General features: G+C 42.7%; 1 protein-coding gene across 1 annotated transcript; it reads left to right on the top strand.

Annotated features, from left to right (window-relative positions):
- Positions 1-25815, top strand: ANXA13 (annexin A13; the record flags this gene model as incomplete). Its single annotated transcript, XM_082479947.1, has 12 exons — positions 1-15; positions 1722-1796; positions 13604-13682; positions 15964-16058; positions 17947-18117; positions 19101-19134; positions 19216-19295; positions 21025-21093; positions 21313-21414; positions 23345-23420; positions 24259-24371; positions 25581-25815. 12 exons carry the CDS (start codon positions 1-3, stop codon positions 25698-25700), a joined length of 1029 nt encoding a protein of 342 aa, XP_082336073.1. The 3' UTR covers positions 25701-25815.

Raw genomic sequence — 25815 nt, 5'->3', positions numbered from 1 at the left:
ATGGGCAGTTCACATGTAAGTAGTTATTTAGTTTGGATTTTCAAGAATGCAACAACTTCCTGGTTTTATTTTTGTCCTTTTTCACTTTAAATGACATTAATACAGCTGCAAATGATGCTTTAACCTCAAAATCTGCTTTAAGTGTGGTTGGGAAACTTGTATATAGCAGGTAACATCCCTTACTTGCAGTACATGAATAATGAAACTATTACTATAACACAGATTCTGGATGTTTTAACACTCATTGTGGCTTAGTTAAAAAGGGCAGCACTTTAAGTTTGAGAAAAAGAAATTATGTGTAGGATGTCATGGGAAAACTCATTTTAGTTAGTTTAGCAAATTTATGTTGGAACATTCTGAACACTAAAATAATTCCCTAAAGATGTATGAAAAATTTCCTGTCCCAAAGGCCAGGGAACACTTTCAAAATTTGGCCAACTTTATCACTGAATAGTAGGGACAGGAGTAGTCTCAAAGTGTGGTGCTCACAGAAGGGCCTGATTAAAATCCAGGTGTCAGGATTTAATACATCAAATTACTGTATGAGTTTTGACTGAGACAATTTTTGCTAACAGTTGGGTGTTTAATAATAAATATCTAAATCTGCATAAAGATATTTAACCTCAAAACAACCTGATTGTCAAAAGCTTGTGTGGTAGTTGCGAATGATTGGTGCTTCTGAAAGTTAAGTAGCTTGTGCTGAAGAAGTTGGTGGGTTTTAGCTCCAATTTTAAAACTAATGGACAAAAGGCAATATTTATTCAGCAGCGCATTTTCTCATTGAATGCTGTCTGAAAACGTGCAGTTTTTTAGACGACAGCCTGCTTGCTGATACAGGCTAATGTTACATTAATTTCTCTAAGATTTATATTACTTTACTATGTGGCTATTTTTTTAATTCAAATTCAGCAAGGCCTTGAGAGATGCCGAGCACCTGCTGCTTTTGGACCACCTCTCCAGGACATTTTCTTTGCCAGAGTGAGCAAGAGAGCCCATACCACTTGCGCAAAGCTCCAGCTACTAAGCCAAGGAGCTTTATGTTTCCCTGTGAAAGGGTACATGGTCCCATCTCCACACCATCCTTTTGTAGCCTGGCTGCTTGTGTAAGGGGAGAGAAGCGAGCAGTTTGGCAACCTATCTTTGCATAGGAAACAAGGCCAAGAAAGCTCCCGCTGCACAGCCCCATGTGTCCATGTAAGCACACTTCGTAGTGTTGTTGGCAGGCATCTCCTGAGGGTCCTGACCCTGGAGAGCCTTTCAGTGGACACTGCACTGAATGCAGCATAGAGCAAGCATATTCAATTTAGATTTAAACTAGCCATTTGAGATCTATCTATGGCAAGAGAGGTCTCAGCACAGCATCTCAGGCAGGTTTAGTAGTTGTGTGAACTCCATGGTGGACTAGGTAGCCTGGATGTAGGTGCAGTACGCCGGAGTTGTGCTGTAGGGTCCAGTGGGAAGAAGTGTGAGCCCATGTTGGAATAGAATCCCATGATTCAACCCACGAGTCATCTGGGAATTGCATCATTCTGTGTTTGTCCTTAGAAATTACAGGTAACCTTGGAGAAATGCCTGCATCTGCATCAGAGAACCGCTTCTGGAACAGCCTGAAAATATTAAATTCTTAACAGAACTTTTCAGCTGCAGTTTGTTCTTTCTCCTCATGTTTTGCAACCATAGGTTCATGAGTGTCTTATGTATTGTGTTTTTTAAACCTCCAGAGCAAGTCTTACAAACTCACAGCGGATATACAGAAACCAACCATAGGGACTACCAGTTTGTCAGCAGATGAGCTAGTAAGCACTTTTTTTATGAACTGTGGTGTTGCAGCACATGTTGCTGTAGTTTATGGTGGCTTTGGGAAGCACTGCAGTGCACAAAGGCAACTCCTGTTTCATGGGCAAGACTGACACTGGAAAGCTGGGTAAAACTGTCTTGTTTCATTCTGTTGGGTACTGCATCTTTCCAAAATTTTGTCTGCTTTGAAATTTTGTGAGTGAAATCTTTTTTAATAGACCAAATTCTGCTGAGAGAAATAGCAAATTAATGAACTGTGTCAAATGAGGTATTTTATTTGGTTAAATGGATTTAGGCTTTAAAACTTTTTTGAAAAACATCATTATTAAATGAAGTTTTCACTGAAAGCTAAGCATTGTTCAAATAAAAGGTTCCATTATGTGGATGTTAAGATGGAACTTTTCAGCTATATCAAAATATCTCATTTTAAAATGGAGCTTTCATCAAAATTAATATCTTCCTGAAAATGTTAATTTGAGCAAAAGTAACAAATTTTACTGAAAAAAATGCTTTCAACAAAAAATTTCTAACCAGCTCTAAAGTGTACCTTTCTCTTAGAAACTGAGCTCTCGATTAAGAGCTGCACCTGATGCAACATTACAGCTCCAAATCTGCATATTTCCACATGCTTTTTGCTCTCTGAATTCGATCTGGTCCCTTTTTCTACAATCAAACAAATTTTTTGACTGCACATCCTGAGAGATTTAGTCTCTAATTATTTACTCTATTTGCAGTCTTGCATCAAGCTTATCTGTACTTCTGCTGTCTTCAAAACTACCACAAATAGAATCAATCCACCTGAAAATCTGGGTAGCTGCTCTGCTGTAAGCAAGGTGCTTTGGGGACATTTTGGGAATAGCAGCAATAGTTTTGGTGATATGGTTTAAAAAGTTTGATGGATTTTGACTTTTGTGAAATTGTGTAATTGTATTTTAACATTCTCTCAAGAATCCAAGAAGACTTTTTATGCATTGTTCTGTTGTTCTCCATGATGTTTGTGACTTGAATTAATTTGGGGTGTGTGAGAGTTCTTTGTTTTAAATTTAAACCACTTTTTGACATTCTCTGGGGCTCCCTTAAGTTTCATCTTCTCATTGTAATGCAGCCCAAACCTTCTACCAGGGAGGACTATAATGTAAGAATGGGGTGGCAGGTTGTCATGGGCCAGATGGTTTGAGAACTTGAAGGTAAAAATAAGTATAACCTGGAGAGCACATCTGTCTGAGGGGTCCTCTTGGAGATAAACTCACAAGCATCACAAGGTCCTCTGTGTTGCCTATGGACATTTCTATCCTTGTAGAAATGTTTCCTTAGTACAAGTATTACTTACCATAGCATGATTTTATTATCTCATCACAAAGCTCAACAATTGCTAGTTGTTCCTTCCCCTGGCAGACCAATATTCAGTGACAGTCGATTCTTGTTCAGTCCCTGGCCATAAGCCCACAGTCAGCAGAAGACAAATATATCTTCCTGTTCAGCCACCCAACACTGGGGAAGAGCTGTGGCAGATTCTTTTTGTTTCCATGTTCTCCTTTTATCCAGGATATTTGCTGTTCATTTTAGGTCTGAGGCTGTCCTGTGAGTGTAACTGTGGTAGGTGTTAACAAGCATCTACCCATGAAAAATTTATTACAAGTTTATGGCAAAAAGAAAGAACCCATCTGAAGTATCAAAGGGTCATTATGTGTTACATCACGTGAACAGGTCAAACAATTATGTTTTACAAAAACATAAAAAATTCCAAAATATCTGGACTCTGATGCTCTTCTTTGTATACAACAGTTTTAGTATATTCTGCCAAGTTCTGTTGTTACTATCCAGAAAAATTACTCTGCCTTTATTGTTAACTGTGACTACTGACTGAAGTAATGGACTGATTATTGCCGCTCTGGGTGACTCAGCTGACCTGGGAGTATCTTAAGATTTCCTCCATCCTGTGAGGTGGAAAGGAGTTAGGCACAGAAACCTCCAAGTTCAGTAGACACAGTTGGTTTGTCAGACATTAAACATGCAATGTCTGTCTAGTAACAGCCCTTCTACATGTCTATGATGGTGTCCAGATAATGCATCTTGCAGAGGAATGTTTAAAAACAATGAAGGGACTAAGGGGAGAAGCATGTCATCTTGGGGCTTCCCTGATGGGTTGCAACATCCTTCCAGTTCTTCTCCTTTTACATAATTCAGCTTTAGAATACATGAAAGAGTCAGCATGGTGTTCCCAAAGATTGTGTCCATGTATTTCAGCCCTATGTAAGTATACTTAAGTCATGTTAGCTTTCATGCTGGCATACCCAAGAATTTACTCCAGTTCCATCAATGTTAACTTACCAAAACTCATCACAAATCTTAGTTGAGGTGATGAGTGTAAAATTTTTGATAAGACATAAGAACACTTGAGCTATCTCTTTATCAGCATGCAAGTCAGAGATTGGATATCTCAGCTGAAAAAGAGGCAGGATATGCCAGATACCAGTCATTTTAGTTATCATTATTCCTACTGGCCCAGCAAACAAAGTGTTTTCCAACCAGGCATTAAGGTCAATAAAATAAAAGTAGACAAGTCCTCGCCCAGTGTAACAGAGAATTATTCCAGACTTGGAATTCTAGATTTGTCCTAGGTGAATAAAGCCATTTGTTTGCCATTTTTTTTGTGGCTTCCATTTGCAACATAAGTATTAAAAGGAAGTGATGTGAGGCATGACTCGTGACTAAACACAGGGATGGTGTCTCTGGTGATTTCTAGAATCCTTCCCTGCCTCAGCTTCAGCTGCCACACCAGGGCAGTCAGGTCCCTGTCAGCCCTGTGTCACTTCTGCCAGCCCCACGCAAATGCGGGTGCTCTGACACGTCCCAAAGTTGTATGTATTTAAGCAGATTAATTGAGCCCTCTAGAAATAAAAGCTGCGGTTTTGAAACTTTGGCATTCCCACTGCATGGTACCCTAGTAGCTAACTCTGATTTTAAAAGTAATCTGCATTAAGGAGCAGCCACAAGAAGGTATGGACACATTAAAACTGGACATTATAAAATTCAGAGAACCCCCCCAAACTTTTTTTTCTCTTAATTGTGGACTTCTCTATCATAGTGATGAGTGTGAATAAATTGAGTGGGTAAAAAAATTAGCCATAAGCTATTATGAGATGATATATTAACAGCTATTTAGAAACAGGAGGGACGTTGTAGTAGATAGATGGTTTTCATTTTGCAGTTTAAATAACTGCCAGAGCAATTACCTTCATTGTTACCACTTGTTTGTAATAGGAAAAAGTAAATGCCACTAATTTTATTAGGATCTTGTTGTCACTGTAGTTTTAGTCTTAGATGTAGCAAATAAGGTTATTTGCACGTCTTGATTTGGAAGGAGTCACTGAATCATTGCAAAGGCTGTTAAGTAATGAAGTCTAGTCGACATGACTTACATACGTCGTATTATCCACTGTGTTATACTTCATATAGAAATTGCTTTGTTCCTGATAGGAACAAACTGTCACCAACGAGTGAGCCTGACAGTGCGTGTTGCTGTCATACAGCTGTTAGACCTAAAACAGCTGTAAGGATTTGGGAGAGTGACAGCCTGCCTGGCAGATGGTGGATGGCATTCGGAGACACCGATACCATTCTCTGAGCAGTTAAGGAGGCAGATGGCAATTTTCCAGTTACATATTGTGGTTGACTGAGTAAATTACTCAAACAAAAATGACAGGTACGTTTTACAAAACAGCAGAGGAAGAAACCTCATGGTCAAAAGGACACGTAATCCTTAAGGTAGCACTTGCCAATTAACATACATCAAAAAAGTGTTTCTCAACCCCACCTTTTACTGCCATAGCACAAGCCCTGGTGCTTGGCTGATACTGCCCCACTACAACGTGCTGCAGCTGTTTGCTTCTATTTGTTTTTAAATGTTAGCGCCCATCTACTCTGAACTGTGTGCTAAAAGCCTTTACATTTCACATAAATTCCTGCCTGAATAATTGAGCCCAATTATTTGAATTTTACTGAGGAAAAGCTTGCAGAAGAACATCTTTCTTTGATGCAAAGGTGGTAGGAGATGAGGAACCCACCATCCGCTAACGATCAGATATCCTCATGCCTAACAGGCTTTCCTAGCTAAATGAGACCCGACCTTGCCTACCAGTAATCGATCTTTGTTTCTTTTGCTTCTCCACTATATTAAAGAGCTCTAAGATTTAAAAGTTTTTCTTATGGAAGTACATACGCACTGAAATGAAATGGGCTTTAGCTGCTATTCTGCCCTTTCTGATTGGAGCTTTCTGAGCAAGTCACTCTTTTATCCCCCAGGAATATTTGCAGCCCCGTGCCAAGCTGGCTGACACTGTGATGGTGTCCTGGGGCCTCGCTGCCACTGAAAAGAGCAACAGATCTCTGGGCCCCATTGCCACCTTGCCCAGGGCCCTCATACATCCCACAGCAAAGCCAGAGGCTCCCGTTGGAGAGGCGATCCTCTGCCTGCTGGCTCTGAGAGCTCTCCCACCCACATCTCTGAGATGTGTGATACGTGTCTCCAGGCTCTTTGCCATGGGTGAGGGAGGTATGTTGCTTGTCAGGCAGGTTGGACGCTACCGCTGAAATGGCTTTTCCTCTTCTCATTTGATGTTCATTCCAGCCTCAACTGCATTTTTAACTGACACAAGCAGGCAGATATATTTTCTATTAGGAACACATAGGTTTAAAATAAGGGGATGATATTATAAAAGAATGATATACCTTATATAGGGGTAGAAGGCTTTGACTATTCCTGTTATGCTCATACCGTCTGCTGTGATCCAAAAATTGACCCAGTTCAAAGGGCCCTAATGTAGCATTACAACAGGGTGAAAAAAATATTTATGACTGGAAATGTCTGTTCTAGTAAATCAGACTATTGGTGAAGTACAAATATAGCATCGTGTTTTCAGTCTGCGTTTGGAAGTAGATCAGAACCAAAATACCACAGCCTACTCCCATTTTTGTTCTTGTGTTTTATTCTTAACACACAGAAATGCTTGGAAATGAGTGATGAGATTTGGGCTGTTTGTCACTGAGACTATCCCTTTGAGTAAGAGCTCAGAGTTTGCTCTGCTAACAGGATGTTATCCTGACAACGTGTGATGTAGAAGACTAAAGCCACAAGATCAAGACAACATGCCCTTTTTTTTCCTCGGTCCAGTACTGTTAGTCTAGTTAACCTCGGATTCCGGTTGCATTATAGCTTATTAAAGGCTTCTGCCAGGATAAATAATTAATCTTGAGTGTATGTGTGTTGATAAAAAATTAATCACGTAGGCGCTGATTTGCCAAAAGCTGTCTTCCATGATCATAGTATATTAGATACAATTTAACTAATGAGATGAACACCCCAGTCCTGTTGTTTATTATCCTAACAAGGTGATTAGATGGTTTGGGATGTTTCTTGGTAGACAAAGAAAATAAATTCTTCTCTCCACACAAAAGAGGCGTTCAGAAAATCATAGAATTGGAAGGCACCTTGAGGTGTCAGCTCACTTACCCGTTGCCTACAGCAAGATCAGCTCTGCCCAAACCAGTCCTGACAGCTCTGGCAGTGCTGAGCTGGAAGAGAACTGGTTTGTTAGTTGGAGACCAGGCTACCCAAAGGTCTTTGAACTGGTGACTCTGTGACTGTGCACGGTGAGAACTGAGAAATCGCAACAGGTTCCACAGTTTCCGATCTGTGATGGGTTTTCAGTTGTTTTGGCTTGTCTGTTTGCTTTTCTGGCATTCCTGTGCTCACCTTTGGGACATTATGGATTGTTTGGGGGTTGGCTTCCTGAAGAAAAAGGATGCATGACACTGCGGTGTGTATATATCTGTTACCCTAGCTAAAAATATTTGAACCCGTTGGACAATTTTTAGAGGAATTTACCAGCAGGTTGTTAGTCTCAAAATTATTAGGTGCCTGGTAGGTTTCTTGAAAATATTGAGAAAAGAGAGACTGTATTAGAAATCCTCTGAATAAAAGAGTGAGGCATGAGCTCACCTGCTTGGTAGAAAGGTAAGCTCAGATTGTTGCACATGGAACTGGTTTATGTCATTTTTTTTTAAACCTCGGTTTTCTCCAATGCATTTTGGTGAACATAATTAAAATTATGTGAAGAAAAAGAAAACTGGTGAAAGATGTGTGGTATGATTCTGTTGCCCACCTCCAGTAACCGTTGGTGATGCCCTCAGGTACGCGAGACCTCTGCACCAGGTTAACAGATACAGGTCCCACAGGAGACCACTCATTTCTGACAGGCAGCGGGCAGCTTACCCTGGTGCACCTCTAACGGCACCAGGTACCTACATTTAGATAACTGAATAGTGCCCTAAATTTTATTCCAGACCCCACTCATGTGCAGGTGTCAATGCTGTAAAGAGCATGGCTGGGTCAGTCTGCCCTTTCTATGTGCTACCATTTTGAGATTTAATTTTTATTTCTGTTAAGCCAAAGAAAAATGAAAACATTGACCAAAGAGAAGCTTGAACTTAGATATCCACTAAATAAAACACATAAAATGGACCTGGCAAAAATGAAGACTGGGGTAGGCACTCAACATCCCTGGATCAATCCAGCCCTTTTTAGAGCTCTGCCCGTCACTACTAGACCTGCTTCTCGACTGCTCTGGTCAGCAGCTACATTCCTGCTGGCTCTTCCTAGCAATTTGCTTGTAAGGGTCTGTGTCTGCATTTTTCCATGCATATTATCAGCATCGATCTGTGTTAGAGCTGCAGAGGGTAGCACTGTCAGCAGCACCCCGAGCAGATAACCTTTCAGTGGTTTTAACATTACTCCTCCATAAACCTCTGTTCCCGAGCATGGTTGTGGCATGTGCTTCAGATTATGAAAATGAAAAAAATAGCTGTGATTGCTCAGGTAGGTACGCTGTCTCTCATTTGCAATACAGGAAGCTACCTGGCGCTTAGGGACGTGGTTTAGTGGTGGAATTGGCGGTGTTAAGTTTATAGTTGGACTCGATGATCTTAAAGGTCTTTTCCAACCTAAATGATGCTATGATTCTATGATTCTGTGCTCATGGTAGTGTTTCTTCTGTTCTTGTCTACTGACAGATGAGCACTTTGTATCTACTACAAGCTTAATTGTCTTTAGCTAAAGGAAGATATTAGATTTTGTCTTCACAAACACCTGCAATGTATTGCAGCATCCCACCAGTCCTAACTGCTGATGCCTTGAATCCATCAGAGCTCTTATTTCCCCCTGCCCCCATGTCTGCCTTGTTTTTGCTGACCTTTTTGTTAAACTGTTTATTTGTGCGCCATAAGGGCTCCACGTGTTGATATATCAAAGAACAGTTTCCAAATGCTTCTCTAAGCATTGCAGACCATCTTCAACTATAAACTCATCTTACATCTCCTTAAAGTCAAATGTAATTGACAGTAGGAAAAACTACTTGATGTGCTTTACAGCAGGGTAGAAGTGTTAGTTTTAGATTAGTTATAATTCATCCAGTTTACCAGAAATAAATTTGTGACAATTTTAGCCAAAGCTGCAAGGGAAAATTAGTGTTGTCTAAAAATATGCATGAGTGAGGCAAAAACTGTTCAAGCTAAGGAACACTGTTGGAAGAAAAAACAAATGGACGTAGGCCATGAATACAGCTAGGCTGGAAGTGAAAAGAGGATTTCTTACAACCAGAACTCTGGTTACGTTAATGAATATAGAGGTATTGAAGAGAAATGTAGAAAAAAAAAAATAAGTAACTGAGTAGATGGAGCTGGGCCAATCTATGAGAGCAAGTTCATTTACATGCTATGTCCAGCTGCAAAATTTGTATGCAATCTATCCACCTGACATTTCAGACTCCACATCATGCTATCACCAAAATTGCTATGACGCTTGTAAGTCATCAAGTACTCAAATCTAATCTAAGATCTTAACTCTAAACCAAGAACTGTATTAAAGTGACTCTGCCCTTATTTTTGAAAGAACACCTACAAGTTACAAATGGTATTAAACATCAATTTCTTTTGCCATTTATTCTTTGCAGGAAAACCTACCAGTCAGAATCTACAGGGTAGGAAGCAGTACAGTTCTGAAACAGCTCTCCCTCTCCTGCATGGGAGGGCTGTGTCAGTGGGCAAGAACAAGGCTGGGACCAGGCAGGTAGTGAATTTTAACCAGGGCTTTCTAGATGACTCAGGGGCTGGCCTTGACAGTCACCCAGATTTCCTATCTATAAAGCTGATACTAGTGTTACACACAGTACTATAAGAATGATATATCCCCGGTGCATCATTTAATGTTTTACAATGATTTATTTGAAGATTGAGGCTTTAGCAGAGCTGACTCAATAGATTCCTCTGGTGCTTTAAAACAAACGTGTCCTGAACATCACTAAGAAACAGGCATTCCTTCCCTTCTGCATTGAAAAGAAGTATGTTTCTTTATTTATGTCTTTATGAATCCTCATGAAGGCACAAAGTTATTACAGTTGCTGGTGCTACCATTTTGCTACCTGTTACAACTGTGCTACACACAACAGCTACAATGACAAGTTGCACATAGAAGTTAGGGACTTGCTAAAACCTGAGCATAACTGACCAGCCATCAAGGCGTAAGAGAGCAAACCACTCTCCCAAAGTCCTGTAATACCGTTACCAGGACCAGCTACACCTGTGATAGGTCTGGGGCAGTGGGAACTGTGGAGGCGGCAGCATTGGCGTGACAAGGGCGATACGCACAGCCCAGCACGGCTGGTGGGTAACACAAAGCAAACTACAAACCAGCTCCTTGCCTTTGGGGTTTGTGGAAGTGTTTCCATCCAGGCTGAATGACTGAAAACTGGGAGGGAATGCCCGGCAAAGCCTTTTTCCTCTCACTTCTCACCAGTGCATCTTCTGTCCCAAGGTCAGGAAGAAGTAAATGTGGTGCAACAGTTCTCAAATACTGCTGGAGTGAATTTGGGGGTCTATGAATTAGAATAGCACTTGGATACTACAAAGTAGTCAGATCTATGCATTTGATACATTAGCACTTTTCTCTGTATTTTGTGCTCCAGAATTGTCCCTTTTTTGCTGATTTTTCAGCTGCTTCTCTGGTCCTTGCCCTCACAAAGAAATGCTTTGCAAACAACCTTAGAATAACTTCAGTACTGGCTGCCTAACACAGACTGTGGGATCAACCGTATGAGTGGCATGAACATCATCTGGAAAGCGTGTTAACACTACAGAGCCAAAATAACATCTTAGTGTCACCGTCATTGACTCCATTCAGATATTGTACCCTGTTCCTACAAACAGCTGCTTTCCACATGGTGCAGCAGAAGGGCAGGGATGCTGTCTGTCCAGCTTACAGTGTCCATTGGGTGCATGATACAGATGCAAGAAGTAATTAGGAATGCATTATCCAACGATACTAACTATCATATGCTAAAGTTTGGACTGAAGTGTTCAAGACACTTTGCATGTTAAACTTGGTATTATGGAGAGGGGAAAACTGTACTGGCACCGCGCGGTGCAGTGTGTGGGGCACACTCAATCAAACGGGCAGCACAGCATCCTCCTGAAGGCTCCGCCATGATGCTCATTGACTCCACCGTGTGTTGAGGAGCACCCGGACCACACTCCTTGCATCAACACCGTGCCTGTACGACTCTCCAGCAAAGAGGCCCATTGTGTGTGCAGCATTCGCATCCCGGGGCTGTATATCCAGAATAGGCTTGGGTCGTATTGTGGGATCCCATCATTCTGTTCCCCCAGATCCATCCCCCGCTGAGTCTGGTTAGCTGTTGTTTGGTTTGGTATTATAGAGAACAAAGGTTAATTGTATTCTCACAAGAATGGAAATGAGGGTGTAGTAATCAGAAGAGAAAGAAAGAAATTAGAACTGCTTAGTTTTCAAGCATGTTGTGTAAAAAGATATTTTTTGTACATGATTCCATCAAAGGAGAAGCACGTGCACCCTATCATGATGTGAATGCAATTTATTTTGGATAAAGACAGTAAGTGTATCAGTTTTCTAACTTTGTGCTTTTCTCTTTTATTTTTGACAAAATTCCTGAGAAATTTGAAGACCGTTAAATAAAATCTCCCTCTAGAAAATATTAGTTACTTATATGCATCTATTTCCACTTTATTTGAAAGGTTCAGAGAAGCACGTGTGTGTGTCAGAGCATACAGTAGGGTACACTTTTACAAGCAACATTTGTGATAATGATGTGGCAATGAAAGTGTTAGCTTGTGCTGCAGAGACTGAGAAAAATTATCGCATTGTTATTGTACCTTAATAATTGCTACTGTTGTAAAAATAACTTGATTTCAGCAAGATGACTGCACTGCAGCAGCTACTATTAGCAGTAAATAGAATCCTAGCTGCTCACTGCATTAGAAAAGCCAGGTACCTAAATGGTCTTGGGTCTGTCACAAAGGTGCATTGGTAAAACAGGATAGGGACTGGATTGGGGGTTTCTCCTTGAGATAAAACCCTTTGTCATTTGATAGAGGGCTCCTTTATCCAGAGCTGAAGCTCTTCTTCCAGTGCTGGTAGATCACAGGATGAAACTTTTGAAGAATACCAACAAACACGCTTCCACGCTATATCTATACTTGTAAATAAAACAGGTCATTCTCTGCCCAGGCGGGTACGTTGCAGAGCATGGCCCACAGCCATATGGCTCCATTCTGTTTATCCCACAAGCAGAATCTTGTGCCTAATGTCCTTCAGGAATCACCTCTTCCCTGTGCTGTCCCCAAAGACAAGGAGGCTAATCAGCCATTTAGCCTATTCTGCTCTTCAGCAGGATGGTGGCATTTTCAGAAGGGCTTAAAAGCAGGCTGCCGTGCCCTGGGGTGTCATAACCCTTAATTAACAGTGGTGGTGCCAGTCCGTGGCAGCCCTGCAAAGCAAGTAGCCTGATCCACATGTTGCTATTTGGATGGGAATGCCAAAGCACTTGCAGTGCCCACTTATACCCCCTGAGTCCGTGGTGTGCATATAGTTCTACTTGATTTAGGAGCCCAGAACCTATTTTCCAGTATTATTTTAGAGTTTATGCATTTAAAATGGCCAATTTGTGATACTACACGGGTTGAAAATGTTGCTGCCCTCCCGGTCTCGCACACTTCTACCCCTGTCTGAGAAAGAGCAGAATAGAGGGTGTACCAGCATTTCAGCCCTTGTGATTCCCAGCTTGTCAGATTAGCAGGAACAGGCATGGTTTTCTGTTTACATTGATATGACAGGCTGTAAACTGCTGCTGTGGCTGTGGACTTTTCCCCGATAGATTTAGCTCAAGGTAACCACAGGTACTATTTTGCCAAAATAAAAAAAAAAAAAAAACAGCTTTATCACATTATATGTCTCCAATTATCTTGTTTGCATGAATGCATCAATGCAAGAAAGGTTTGCAGGACCAGTTTTTACTCAGCTGATTGGGATCGTAAACTAGTACTTACAAACATACTGCATAGATGGGGTCTGGTTCTATGTACATCTGATAAGGCGTTTATGTTGGCCTATTGTTACAGTGGTACAAACAAATAATATTTGATCTGGCATGAAAATGCCTAGTATGGAGTTATTACTTTTAAAATATTTGAGTTAGCCTGAACTGGCAGAACAAAGTTAAACAGGATCAGCACCGTGTGTCACATGGTGGCAGCTATTCATGGATCCATTCTAGGAGCCCTAGTGGTAGATACAGTATTTCAGCAAAGCCCAGCCTGAACTTCATGGTTTAGATGGTGTGAACAAAGATCGGGCAAGAACCTGGCCCAAACTGCTGTCATTCAGAGAGACTAATGCAAAATTGTTTCCCACGTATCTGTTGTGCCTCTGTTTTCCTAGTCAACCAATAAACGCCATCATCATGGGTTTGATGCAGACCGAGATGCCAAGAAAATACATAGCGCCTGCAAAGGAGCGGGTAAGAAAGCTCTTGTTTTCTTTGCAAAGGGCAATTCAATTTATAAAGAGCATATATATAAACTTAGGGCAAAACAACGGTTCCAACCGGTTTCAGGTAATCTTTATGCTTTCTGTCTCTTACTGACTCAAAGATCAAGCGCACCCATGAATTTTTATATGATTAAGATAAATGGGAAGGAAGCCAGCTTGTTTCTCAAAGACTGGTAAGATCTAGTTTGTTAATTGCTTGGCTCCAGAGAATTGGAATAAACATGATATTTGGTCCCTGTGATAGGAACATGAAGTGCGGTCCAGCTAGTCAGGTTGGATTAAGGTCATGGTTATATGTCCTTCCCCAGGCCTTCAAGGACCAGTAAAAAACATCACCACCTCCATATGTCCATCAGAGCCCACTGTAGCTCCATCACCCGAAAGGAATATATGGTGCTCTCGGTCTGCACTGGTGATTTTTAATTGAAAATACTGCCTCCCACCATCTTCCAAGGTAGTTTGAAGTAAGCTGGCTGACTGTGCACTGGTGTGAATGAGGAATGCACAGTGTTCATGGGATCCTCAGGTCTGTGGAGGTGACGATGTGCAGCAGAGGAAGAACAGCCAGGAAGCACACCAGAGCAATAAGTTATTCATTCACTCCAGGCATTTGCACAGTAAACACGTATTTAAACATTTCTTCCTGGTATAGCACTGACATTCAGAATCAACTAGTTAAGTGCTGAATTTTAGGAATTGTTCCTGTGGTATCAACTGAGCCCCCTCAAGACAGTTCCCCAGAGGACGGAGAGTTTAACCCCACATTGTCAGATAGGAGTGCTTTTCCTTCTAAAATTGGCCCCTGCCTTCTGCCTCGGTTCTAAAGAGGAAGAACTAGACAAGGTGCCCTAAACTTGTCCTGTATGTACCTGATGGTCATATGCAGGGATGAAAATGCACCAGCTGCTGCTGAATGCCAAGATCATTTGTATTTTTATCCTTTATACTGGTAGCTCCTTGGAAACTCTTGTTCATCCCTGCTCCCGAGAGCTTGAGATGAAGCACAGCCCAAAGCCCAGTAGATGGATGCAACAGATGGAAGAGCACAAGGAGAGCGTGGGGCAGTGTCCACCAGTGTGATGTGCATGCATCAGCAGACCTGGCGTATGGCTTGATGCTTTTGATCTCCCATCTAAATCCTTTATATGTTACGGGTATTTTGGCAGTGCCCATCACATGCAGAGTCATAGGTCTCTCCTGATACACATTCTCCATTTCAATACTTGTCTTGAAGAAATAATGCCTGAGGCAGGCTGCTGGCCCTGAGGTGGAAGTGCTCCAGGACATGTGTGTTAATGCAATAGCTACTCTATTGTGTCTTCTGGGCATCCAACTAACATCACTGCAGTCCTGTCCCTTTAGCCACATACATAACGAGTGCCTTCCAGCAGCTTTGTTTAGTGCAAACATCTGTTTATATGGCTGAGGGCAAGAAAAGTACAAGAACAAGGTCATTGCCTTTCTTAAGCTGCTTCCATCCATTGCATAACTTACAGCTCAAAGCTGCCCCGGGGCTTTTGCTGGAGGGACATTGCGTGTTCTGTTCCCCCGTGGGTTCCCAGGAGATGGCCATCACCGGAGCACGCCATGCTCCCGCTTCACTCTCACTTGCTCTTGCCAAGCAAAACAACGTCAGCAGAGACTCAGACCACGAAGGCTGGTTCTCTTCCTGACTCCATTTAGTGCAAAGCACAACCCATTCTGTTGTGCCGGCACAAGCATTTGCGCGCTTAATGAACTGGATCTGGTGGCTGATCCCTCAGGACTACTCAAACAAGCATTGCCATCAGAAACATGTATGTCGGTGTACACGCACTGGCATAACCCAGATTTTAGGAGCAGTGTCTGACCTTCTTAAACAGAAGACTCAATTTCCCTGATAAAATATGAGCAGCACAAGACGGTGAAATTTTATTTTATGGTCTGAACGTTGTAGCTGACTACAGCTAAATATAAACTCAAAATAATCTTAGCTGCTACAAAGTCCCCTTCCCTGGAGATTTTCAAGACCCGCCTGGATGCAGTCCTGAGTAATGTGCTCTAGGCAATCCTGCTTGAGCAGGGGAGCTGGACTAGATGATCTCTAGAGGTCCCTTCCAACTCTGATGATTCTGTGATTCTGTGAAATCCTAAAGTTGGCACCAATGAGGATATATGTATAGTGCTTCTTTTATGTCTAGAGACCACGTTTTCTTTCCTCTGCATTAGATTCCTGATTAAATAATTCCTATGCGCAACTTCTTTTTCAGGAACTGATGAAAAGAAAATTATTGAAGTCTTGTCGAGTCGAACGTCGGAGCAGAGACAACAAATAAAACAGAAGTACAAGGCCCTGTACAGCAAGGTATTTTGAAATAAATGCCCCCCCTGTTTCATACTACATGCCTGCTAGAAATATAGCCTACAGGCCTCTGCTTTTGAAACTATCAAGGGCACAGTGGATTTAAGGAGGACACTAGTTAGTTTTCGATTCAGCAATTTATTTTATCTCCTAAAATATCAATTATCTTTCTAATCTTAAGCCTCAGAGTCTTCTTGAAATCAGCCTTAGCCAGTTCACAGCATTTTAATCAAAGTTGGGAGAGCTAGAAAATATTTCATAACTGAAATAAAAAGTATTTCAGCTTGTGGTCATCTTCAGCACATTCAGGAAAAGGAATAAATGTAAAAGGGAAATTTTAAGTCAGAATCCATCTCAGACCAGACGCAAATTCAGAGGAACTATTTGATCTTAGATCATTACATTTTTGTTGAGTTTAATAGATGTAGTCTTGATTTCTTCCAGTGATGAAGTAGAATACACATTGTAAAACTGAGAAGTCTCATTGGGCACTTGATCTCTGGAGGAGGAAAGGTAGACTGCCTTAATGATTTTGTATGTGAGAAAAATAAAGTTTCCAATGAGAAAAGTAAAGCTTCGAATACATTATTTAGGTAAACAGCTGAATCCTGCAGAGCTTATTATTATAATGGTATTTTCCTAAGGTCTGCTTGCTCATTAGTCATTAATCAGTATTACTAAGACAGGCAGCACTGAACCTGAAAGCCTTCTATATAGAGTCATAGATTCATAGAATCAGATAATAGTTTGGGTTGGAAGGGACCTTTAAAGGCCATCTAATCCAACCCCCTGCAATGAGCAGGGACACATTCAATGAGATCAGGTTGCTCAGAGCCCCGTCCAACCCTGAACATTTCCAGGAATGGGTCATCTACCACCTCTCTGGGTGACCTGTGCCAGTGTTTCAGCATCCTCACTCTGTAACAGTTACAGCAAGCATGATAAAGGTTTTTGGTTACATAAATTCTATAGATTTAGTTCTATAATGAGGATTAATAAAAATAAGCATTAGAAATGAGCAAATGCCATAAGAAATGCCGGTCACATCAGCACGTAGCAACCCTTCTCACCTGCCTGGGCAGCCTGAATCTCTCGGGAAGGAGCCGCACGTTGTACCATTTCTCTCTCCTGCCAGTGGAGGAAACGAGGTGCAACGCCGATGTCAGCCTCTGACTTGAATCCATTGACTTGCGATTGTGTAAGAGGGTATTTAAGAACAATAGACTTAGAGCTGGGCTCCTCGTTTGTTGTTCTGAATTTGTCAAGTACTTCCTGTACTACGGGAAATGTCAGCTGCAGATAGAGCTTCAAATAAATCATCGGTAGGCGTCCTGCTCAGCGTGCGTCCACTAGCTAGGTCTCTGGGGTCTTGTGAAATTTTGAATTAAGTAGCTCATTAGTAGAAGGTTGAATTTATTTTTTTTTTATTTTTGGCGGAAAAAATGCTGATTGGTCGGCACCAAAGCACTTTGTAGAAATTTGTTGCTTTTTCCAATAAGTCAATTTGAACCAAAACGGGAAGAGAAGTTTAGTAAGTCTGATCCCGTCTGTTGCAGCTCTTTTGAAGCAGAAAGTTTCTGCACTGTGTTTCAGAGTAAACTCTCCTGTCAAGCTTTTAAAAACACTAGACTGTGGAGTCTAGTGTTTTTAAACAACTCAGTAGTTATTTAAACAAGAGTCAAAACTGGACTGATACTGGCTGGTATTTGAAGATAGGACGATCATTTCACTCAATGTGAAACAAAAATTTTTAGGGAATTTGTTTTGCAATAAAAAGTCCATGTATTTAAAGCCTTTTTTATGTTTTTGTCCGTTTTTTTGTACAGAAGCAGCTTTGAAATCATGAAATTCCCTGAAACATTTGCACTAACCCTTCTGACTATCCCTGCAGGATTTGGAAGAGGACCTGAAGGGAGACCTGAGCGGGAATTTTGAGAAGGCTGTGCTGGCTCTGCTGGACCTGCCCTGCGAGTATGAGGCCCGGGAGCTTCAGAAGGCAATGAAGGGTGCTGGGACGGATGAGTCGCTGCTGATTGAGATTCTCTGCACACGAAACAATAAGGTTGGGACACCCTGGTCGTTTTTATGCGTGACCTTCCCTAGGTAGCGGGGCAAAGAGCTCTCCGAAAACATCCCCCCAGGAGGGGGAGGAGGGATCAGACCAGCTTCCATGAATGAAATGCCTGTTGCCAGTGGCTGTAGCCATATGGGTGCCATACTGAGACTGAAATTCTTGCAGGAGTTAATCGCAGTGTGATTCAAATTCAGTCCTTGGTCCTACTCATGTCTCCTGGGGATAGCACAGAAGCAATACCGATGATAGAGAAAGCCCCAGGTGCCTGTTCAAAGGCAGCTTTGGCACCACTCTGACCGTTCAGAGGTGGTCCTGCCAGGTACGGGAATGTAATCCTCTTCAGAAAGTCCTTCAGCTTACAGAATCACCGAATCACAGAATGATAGCAGTTAGAAGGGACCTTTGGAGATCATCTAGTCCAACCCCCCTGCTGAAGCAGGTTCACCTAGAGCAGGTTGGACAGGAATGCATCCAAGCAGGTTTCTCCACAGCTTTTCTGGGCAGCCTGTTCCAGTGCTCTGTTGCCCTCAGAGTAAAGAAGTTTTTCCTCATGTTCAGATGGGATTTCCTGTGTTGCAGTTTGGGCCCATTGTCCCTTTTCCTGTCGCTGGGCTCCACTGAAAAGAGTCTGGCCCCATCCTCTTGACACTGGCCCTTTAGAGATTTATGAGACAGATATTTACACCTAAATGCAAGTGAAACCAGAGGGATGCTTGCATGAGTTGGGCTTCCATCGAGATGTGTCCTGAACCGGGCTGGGTTTGTGCCGCGTCTCTGTGCCCTGAGTGGAGAGTGGGAATTCAGCTTCTCCTGCCTCTATGCCTGCTATGCTTCAAGCAACACAGGCATGGTACTGGGTTTGTTTGCTTATTTATTAATTAAATATTTACATTTGTTTATTTTTATTTATTTATAAATGCTTTTCTGTATTTATTAATTTGCTTATTTATTTATTTGATTTATTTGCCTAGGAAATTGTAAACATAAAGGAGGCATACAAACGGCGTAAGTACTATTGTCTTTCAAACACGTTCATTTAAAGCCATTATCACTGGGTGACCACTCAGAGATTTTTTTTCTCCACAGTCTTTGATAGGGATCTAGAGTCTGATGTTAAAAGTGACACAAGTGGCTCCCTACGGAAGATATTAGTCACTGTGCTAGAGGTAAGGCTGGGGACTTTCCTCTTATGCATATACCTGATTGATAGAAATACTTCCTTTTCTCTATCCTATCTACCCTGGATAATCGTAACAAGTATTAGCTGGTATTTATAATAACGTAATTATATATAATATAATAACGAGGTGATTATAGTAAGCAAAAGGCATTTTTCAGGACAAGAACCGCCTACATCTACAGCTTTTAGATATAACTAAAGGGGTTATATAAAATCAGAAGTAATATTTTATGAATTCTGATACTTTGAAAACAACGGCACTGTTTTATTATTATTTATACCATGGTAATGGCTAGAATACCCATTCAAGGTCATGGCTACATTATGCTGAATTCTGCACCAAACCAGCAAAATCTGATTTCCGTCTGAGCTGAGGAATTTGCAATTCAGATGGATACAGAACAAGTAAGAAAGAGATTGCCATTATGTTGGTTTTCCATTCACCAAAAAAGCATACTTTCCATTAGAACACACTTTATTTTAAACCACCTACATGAAATAAAGAAAAATATTAGTATCTCTATAAAGACACGGTATAACTAAAAAGAGTAGGATCACACCTAGAAATGCAACGTGGTGGCCAGTCTGATCAGACAGCCCTGAGAAATGACAAGATTCAATAAATAGAAGCAGCTTTAAAGATCTAACAGTCACATCGCTAAATACACCACAGTTCCCATTCTGGAAAGCATTCATACAGCTCTGTTCAACCTCTTGGGGTATATTTTCAGGAGTGAAAATCATTTTTCATAATTTTTCATAGATCTTTTTCATAGATTAGTCCTTCATAATTTCTACCAGGAATTACAGTGTTAGTGAATGCTCAGAGTATATGGGTTAGTCAGGAAAATGTTTTGCAGTTATCAGGGCATATCCAGCACCACACCACATCAGCACTTCACTGCAGGTACTGGGAACCTTTTTGCAGTAGCTGGATGATGGATACACCAGCTGCTTTGCTAAGAAACCTCGTGGTCTGAGCCCAGGGTGCTGTACGTACCCAGCACCTCAGCCCTCTGAGAGTGAAACCAAACGCTGTGCTGGGGCAGTCCTGTCCCAGCTCTGTCTGTGCATCTCAGCCCCATTACCACCCCAATGCCTGCCCACACCTGCTACCACTTCCCACCAGTGGAAAAATACCCACAAAACCCAGCACAAACCAGAACAAAAGAACGACTCAGGTGGGAGGGGACCTCTGGTGCTCTTCTGCTCTGGCCCTCCTCAAAGCAAAGCTATCTCTAAACCCACACCAGGTTTTCTTCTGATTTTGTTTTCTCCTCTGGACATGTGGTGGCTGGGGGAGGCAGCAGGAGTACCCATGGCATGGCAAGGACACTGGGGACAAGGGGGACAACCCACAGGGGAGCATCCACAGAGTACAGTCTACTGCTGTGCAGCTACCAAGCCCCTTCTTGCTCCAGAGGCATCAGAGTTGCAATCTTGTTAGGGTCCCAGCACACAGTAAATAAAACTGGATTTAAGTCCTAGTAGGCTTTATCTCTAAAGTCAGGAAAACCAGGGACTGTGGTTAACATGAACAGACCGTTCAAAGCTGTACCACCAAGTGCCACCGTGCCCCGTTACTAGGCATTTGTCAGCAGATGGCAGCAAAACTATAACCAAAATATTTGTGAGGCCCTCGAGCTGACAAGCTTCCCTTCCACTACGAAATGTCACCGGCACTGGTTTTTTTACTGTCATGTCCTTTCCTGTAGGCAAGCCGAGACGAGACCCAACAGGTCAATGCAGAGCTCGCTGAGCAAGATGCCACAGATCTGTATAAAGTAAGTGCAATTGTGGGAAAATCCCCATTTCCCCTGTGCTGCACAACAAGGGCTGCCTCGGGGGTGACTAAACACACCAAGTATGGGGGCAATGGCAGCGTAAAGACATGAAGCGAGGGAGGAACAGGCTGGAGCTTGGTGGATCGAGGGCTCTGGCTGACTTTTTGTCTCTATTGTGAATAAACAAGTACTTCAAAAAAATAACATGTAATCTTTAAGGCAGGAGAAGGCCAGTGGGGAACAGAGGAGCTGGCTTTCAATGTGGTCTTAGCAAAGAGAAGCTATAGTCAGCTGAGAGCTACTTTTCAAGCCTACGAAAAGGTGAGTTACTCTCTTCTGTGATGTGATTTGCGTAGGGCCCAGCATGTAGTCAGCAGACCCTACAATGACATGGAGAGCAGGCAGTCCTTTTTTTGCCATTTTAAAACTTCTTGAATGCTTTAAGAATCTTGGGAAATATTTCTGTACAACTGGATCCTGATCTTTTGGAAATAGGGAATAAAAGCCGTATCTTCTGCCAGTGAAGAACCTATTCCCCTTCATAACCTACACAACATCCAGCCCAATAAATATCACAATGTCATTTCCTTCCAACATCTGCACAATGGTGGGTGTCCGCACTCTTGCAGGAGGACCAGCAAAGGGATGGGCTCACAAACTCCTGTCCTGAAGCAAGGTTTTGCTTTTCTGCTCTTTTCCTCTTCTTCTCCAAAGCAGAGCCTGGCGAGATCTCTTCTCCTGATCTCCCTTCTTCACACGCTCACATTGGCTGGGTGGAGGCACATCTCCAGCCTCTTCCTCTCTGCCCACGCTAGGCAGACAGGCTGTGCGGGTACTTTGCTTCACTCTCCTCTGTCTCCAAGCATAAGACAAAGTAGGCAGCAGAATCCCGGCTGTCTGGTACTTCCCCCTGTGTCACCTACCAGAGACATTTTACTCATGCCTGGGCCTGGAGCTAACATCACTGAGACTTCTCACCTGGGAATGACCTGAGACAGACAAAGCAATGGGAAATCCAAGGTCCTTCTCCTGGCAGCGAGGTGGAAGCTCAGCAGAGACACTTACTCTCAGGAGAGGGTCCCCCCTCCAGCCTCTGGCTCGTAGTCCTGAACTCCCCTAGGATGACTCTGAGTTCATCAGAAAACTGTAAATTTAGGCACTGAAGATGAAAAAAAAAGCCAGTCAAGGCCCTATTTCAGTGTCAGCATAATAAGGAACCCATAGTTGCAAAAATGTTTGCAGCTTAATCCAAGTTTTGGTTTGTTGCTGGCAGGAGAACAAAACCAGTCACTAACTGATACTCTCTTGGAGTGGCCGAAACCCTGGGGGTTCAGTTAAACGCTCCGATAGCCAAGCTACCTTGGCTTTTTGATTCCTAAAGCCAAGCAGATCAGGTTGCCCAAACCAATCCACCACATCCTGCCTGGCTGCGTTTGAAGTAGAAGTGGGCCAAGATTAGACCCACGCAAACGCCAGTCCTTCTCTGCATTTGGAAAGATAAATAGGCCCAGATCTAAACCAGGTTGAGGGTTTGCAGAAATTAAACCCAAATCCTCAGAAGGTATCCCTTCCTGCCTTGTACCCATGGTCTCCCAGCTCCGACCTAAAAGTCCACTAGAGTCTCGAATCATGCAGGGCCATCCTGATAGGCAAAACAGAGCAAAATAAAGGCTTTGAGGTTCATGAAGTTCACAAAAGTCAGGATAAACTCTGTTTTGAAGTGGTAGCCTGTTTCTCCCCTTTCTTACAGAATAATACAAAAACTTAGGAATAACTGCTGTGCTTGTAAATTTTCCCTGGGAAGCCAAAGACAATAAGTAACAAAACTTCATAGAGCTGGTAGAGCTCCAAAAATTATCTTATTTGTGTGGGAGCCATCCAGAGCCTTTGATGGAGGGGTTAGAGGAAGCTCAAACAGTTTCTTCTGACTAGGGGTCACTCAAGAAGAAGCTACAGCTTCTTTGTTCTAGAAGCCCTCAGATTTGTGCAACTGCTTGATTTAGGTTGTCAATCTCTTAACTGTTGTGCCTTACCTAGCTGCATCGACCTTCTTTGCTACGTACCAGTGGATCTGTGAGCACTTACACCAGGGAATTACTTCATTTACCCTTGAATTACTCCCCTGGAAAGGCTCTAAAGGATTTGAATTGGCCTTTTGCCATTGGATCCTAAATCTGATGCTGGTTTTATGGCAGTAGGATGACATGTACAGACCGCTGCTCTGATGGCTCTTTTTTTGTTGTCCTTGTAGGTGTGTGGGAAAGACATAGAAGAATCCATTAAAAGTGAAACATCTGGAGATCTGGAGAAGGCTTATCTCACTCTTGGTAAAAAAAAAAAAAAAAAAAGTCAAGAGCTTTCTTTTCTAGTTCTTGCCGTCATCTGACATTGGTTGTTGGGGATCTGTGTACAGCCTGGTGACAGACATTGAGATAGTGCCCTAAACTGAGTGAACATATCTGCCAGGAAAAGAAGAGCCAGTTTTCACCAGTGATTTGGACCCCTTGATTTTAGAAATAAAACTTGCTAGACACAGCTGCACTCCACACAGCTAAATTATTTGCCTTCTAACACAGGGTGGCCACCTCCAAGCTGCCACTAAGGCCATGGCTGTTGATAATGTCCAGCGAATGCCTGGACATTGTTGGAAGCGCGCTAGCCAGCCACCACAGAAATGTACAGGGCCCTTGACAGCAATTTAGGACTGGGGATGACTGTGACCAGCGTTTCAGCCTGTGCCCTGGCTCTGGTTTGCTTACTGGTATTGCTGTTATCTGTCTGGATCTGGGCTCTCCCAAATCTTGTCCCTGTGAGTTGCAATGTGAGCAGCTACCCCAAGAATGGATAGGCCAGAGGAACTCCAGAAGGGCACATGCTTGTTCTCACTCATTTCATTTTCACTGTGGAATGGCAGAGTACTCAGTGCTGCTCATTTCACTGTGTAACATGCTTTCCCCATGGAGCAACGTACATCCCCATTCAGACTCCGAGACTTTTCCTTGAATACTGATAGGGGACCAGTCACAGAATGAGAGCCCTACCAGCTCATATGTCTGTCTGAGCATAAACCCTAGAGAGCTTCCTTTATTTCTTTCCTGCTCATTGAAGACACATCACGAAGTACAAATATACAAGTATAACAAAGCCTCTTACTGTTTCCTCTAGTCAGCTGTGCCAAAGACTGCCCAGGTTACTTCGCTTCACTTCTGCACAAGTCAATGAAAGGAGCTGGGACTGATGAAGAGACCTTGATTCGCATCCTTGTGACCAGGGCAGAGGTAAGGTACCCTGTGACCTGTAATACCTCAAATCAGCTCTGGGAGAAATACAAATGTAGGGGGTATGGAGTGAGTCCTGCTAGGTCATGTGCTCAATCAACCCATTTCAGCCCAATGACATCAGTGGTCACACTCTGCTTTTGTACCTGGGCAAATCTAATTTTGATGTTGCATCTATTTCTGTTTTCAAAAGAACTGAACCAGAAAGCATGCAGGCAATTTCAAGTGAAGTCAACTGTACCTGGTTAAAACTAGCCCACAGGGAGGTCTGGCCCCAGTAGGATGTTAAAAGTAAATTCCTCGTTAAGTAATGATAAAGCAGCAGTTCCCAAATTGAGAATTGCTTATAAACATATGTTGCCAATTCTCTCTGATTCCAGCTGGGAAAAACAGATGGGGAGGAGGGAAGAAAAATAAAGAGCCAAAGGAGATAATTGTCATTTTAAAAAGCACAAAGCTGCGCAAGGCAGTTGAGATCTTAAACACAGTCTTTAAGTCTTCCTTCCTTGTAAGCTGTGTAGGCTGCAACAGCAGGGCTGTTTCAGCCTTGACATAGAGGAGAAGTCGTTCACAGGGACAAGGAGAGCATATTTCTCAATGATCGGCAGTGTGAGAAATTAGTCCCCAGGGTAGTCTCTCTGTTAAGACACAGTCCAATCATGATAACATTTAAAATCCCAGTGATAAAGATCAGAACCGTGCCATGGGTGCCTTTTCACAGGAAAGCTCAAAGCAAGGCATTTAATTCTCTCCCCCCGCCCCGATCCGTGGTAACCAGAAAACTACTCTTGTGGGTGGAACAAAACTCGCTTTTAGCCATACTGCCGGAAGTGCCTCTTTCCCTGCTTGTCACCACGAGTGGCCTCAGGAGCTTGCAGCGACCTGTGCGAGTTTGTCCAGTACCAAGGCTGCGCCTGCGTGGAACCACTGAGCACTGGGCAGAGATGCCCCTGGCTGCCCCAGCACGGCTCTCCACACAGGCCCTCCTCGCAGCTAGCACCCCCTCACCGCACCATCTGACAGGAGCTTACCTTAAATCCAAACATTAAGCTGCAAGTCCTCCAAGGTTTTTAGGTCTCCTGCTTTCTCCCCTCCTCCTCCCACTGGGTTTGGTGGACCTTGGATCAGACCCCAGGGGTCCTGGTATGAGCAGGGCATATACTCAAAGCACATCCCACTTTTCTAAAGAGGCTTTTGGTGTCTCCTCAGAGTGACCTGCCAGCAATAAAGGAGAAGTTCCAGCAAATGTACAAGGAGTCGTTAGCCGAAGCTGTCCGATCTGATACCTCTGGGGACTTCAGAAAGTTGCTGCTGGCTCTTTTGCACTAAAAAGCCATCAAGAAAGAAGAGGCATGCTGAGCAGCCACCTCTTGATTAGTTTCCAAAATAGCATCCAAAAAATGTGGCATTAGCACAAAGAAAAAAATCCAATTTATTTTCTTTC

The sequence above is a fragment of the Vanellus vanellus genome (genome assembly GCF_965231255.1).
Source record: "Vanellus vanellus genome assembly, chromosome: 2".
In the NCBI taxonomy this organism is placed as follows: domain Eukaryota; kingdom Metazoa; phylum Chordata; class Aves; order Charadriiformes; family Charadriidae; genus Vanellus; species Vanellus vanellus.
This window is presented reverse-complemented; position numbering and strand designations above follow the sequence as displayed.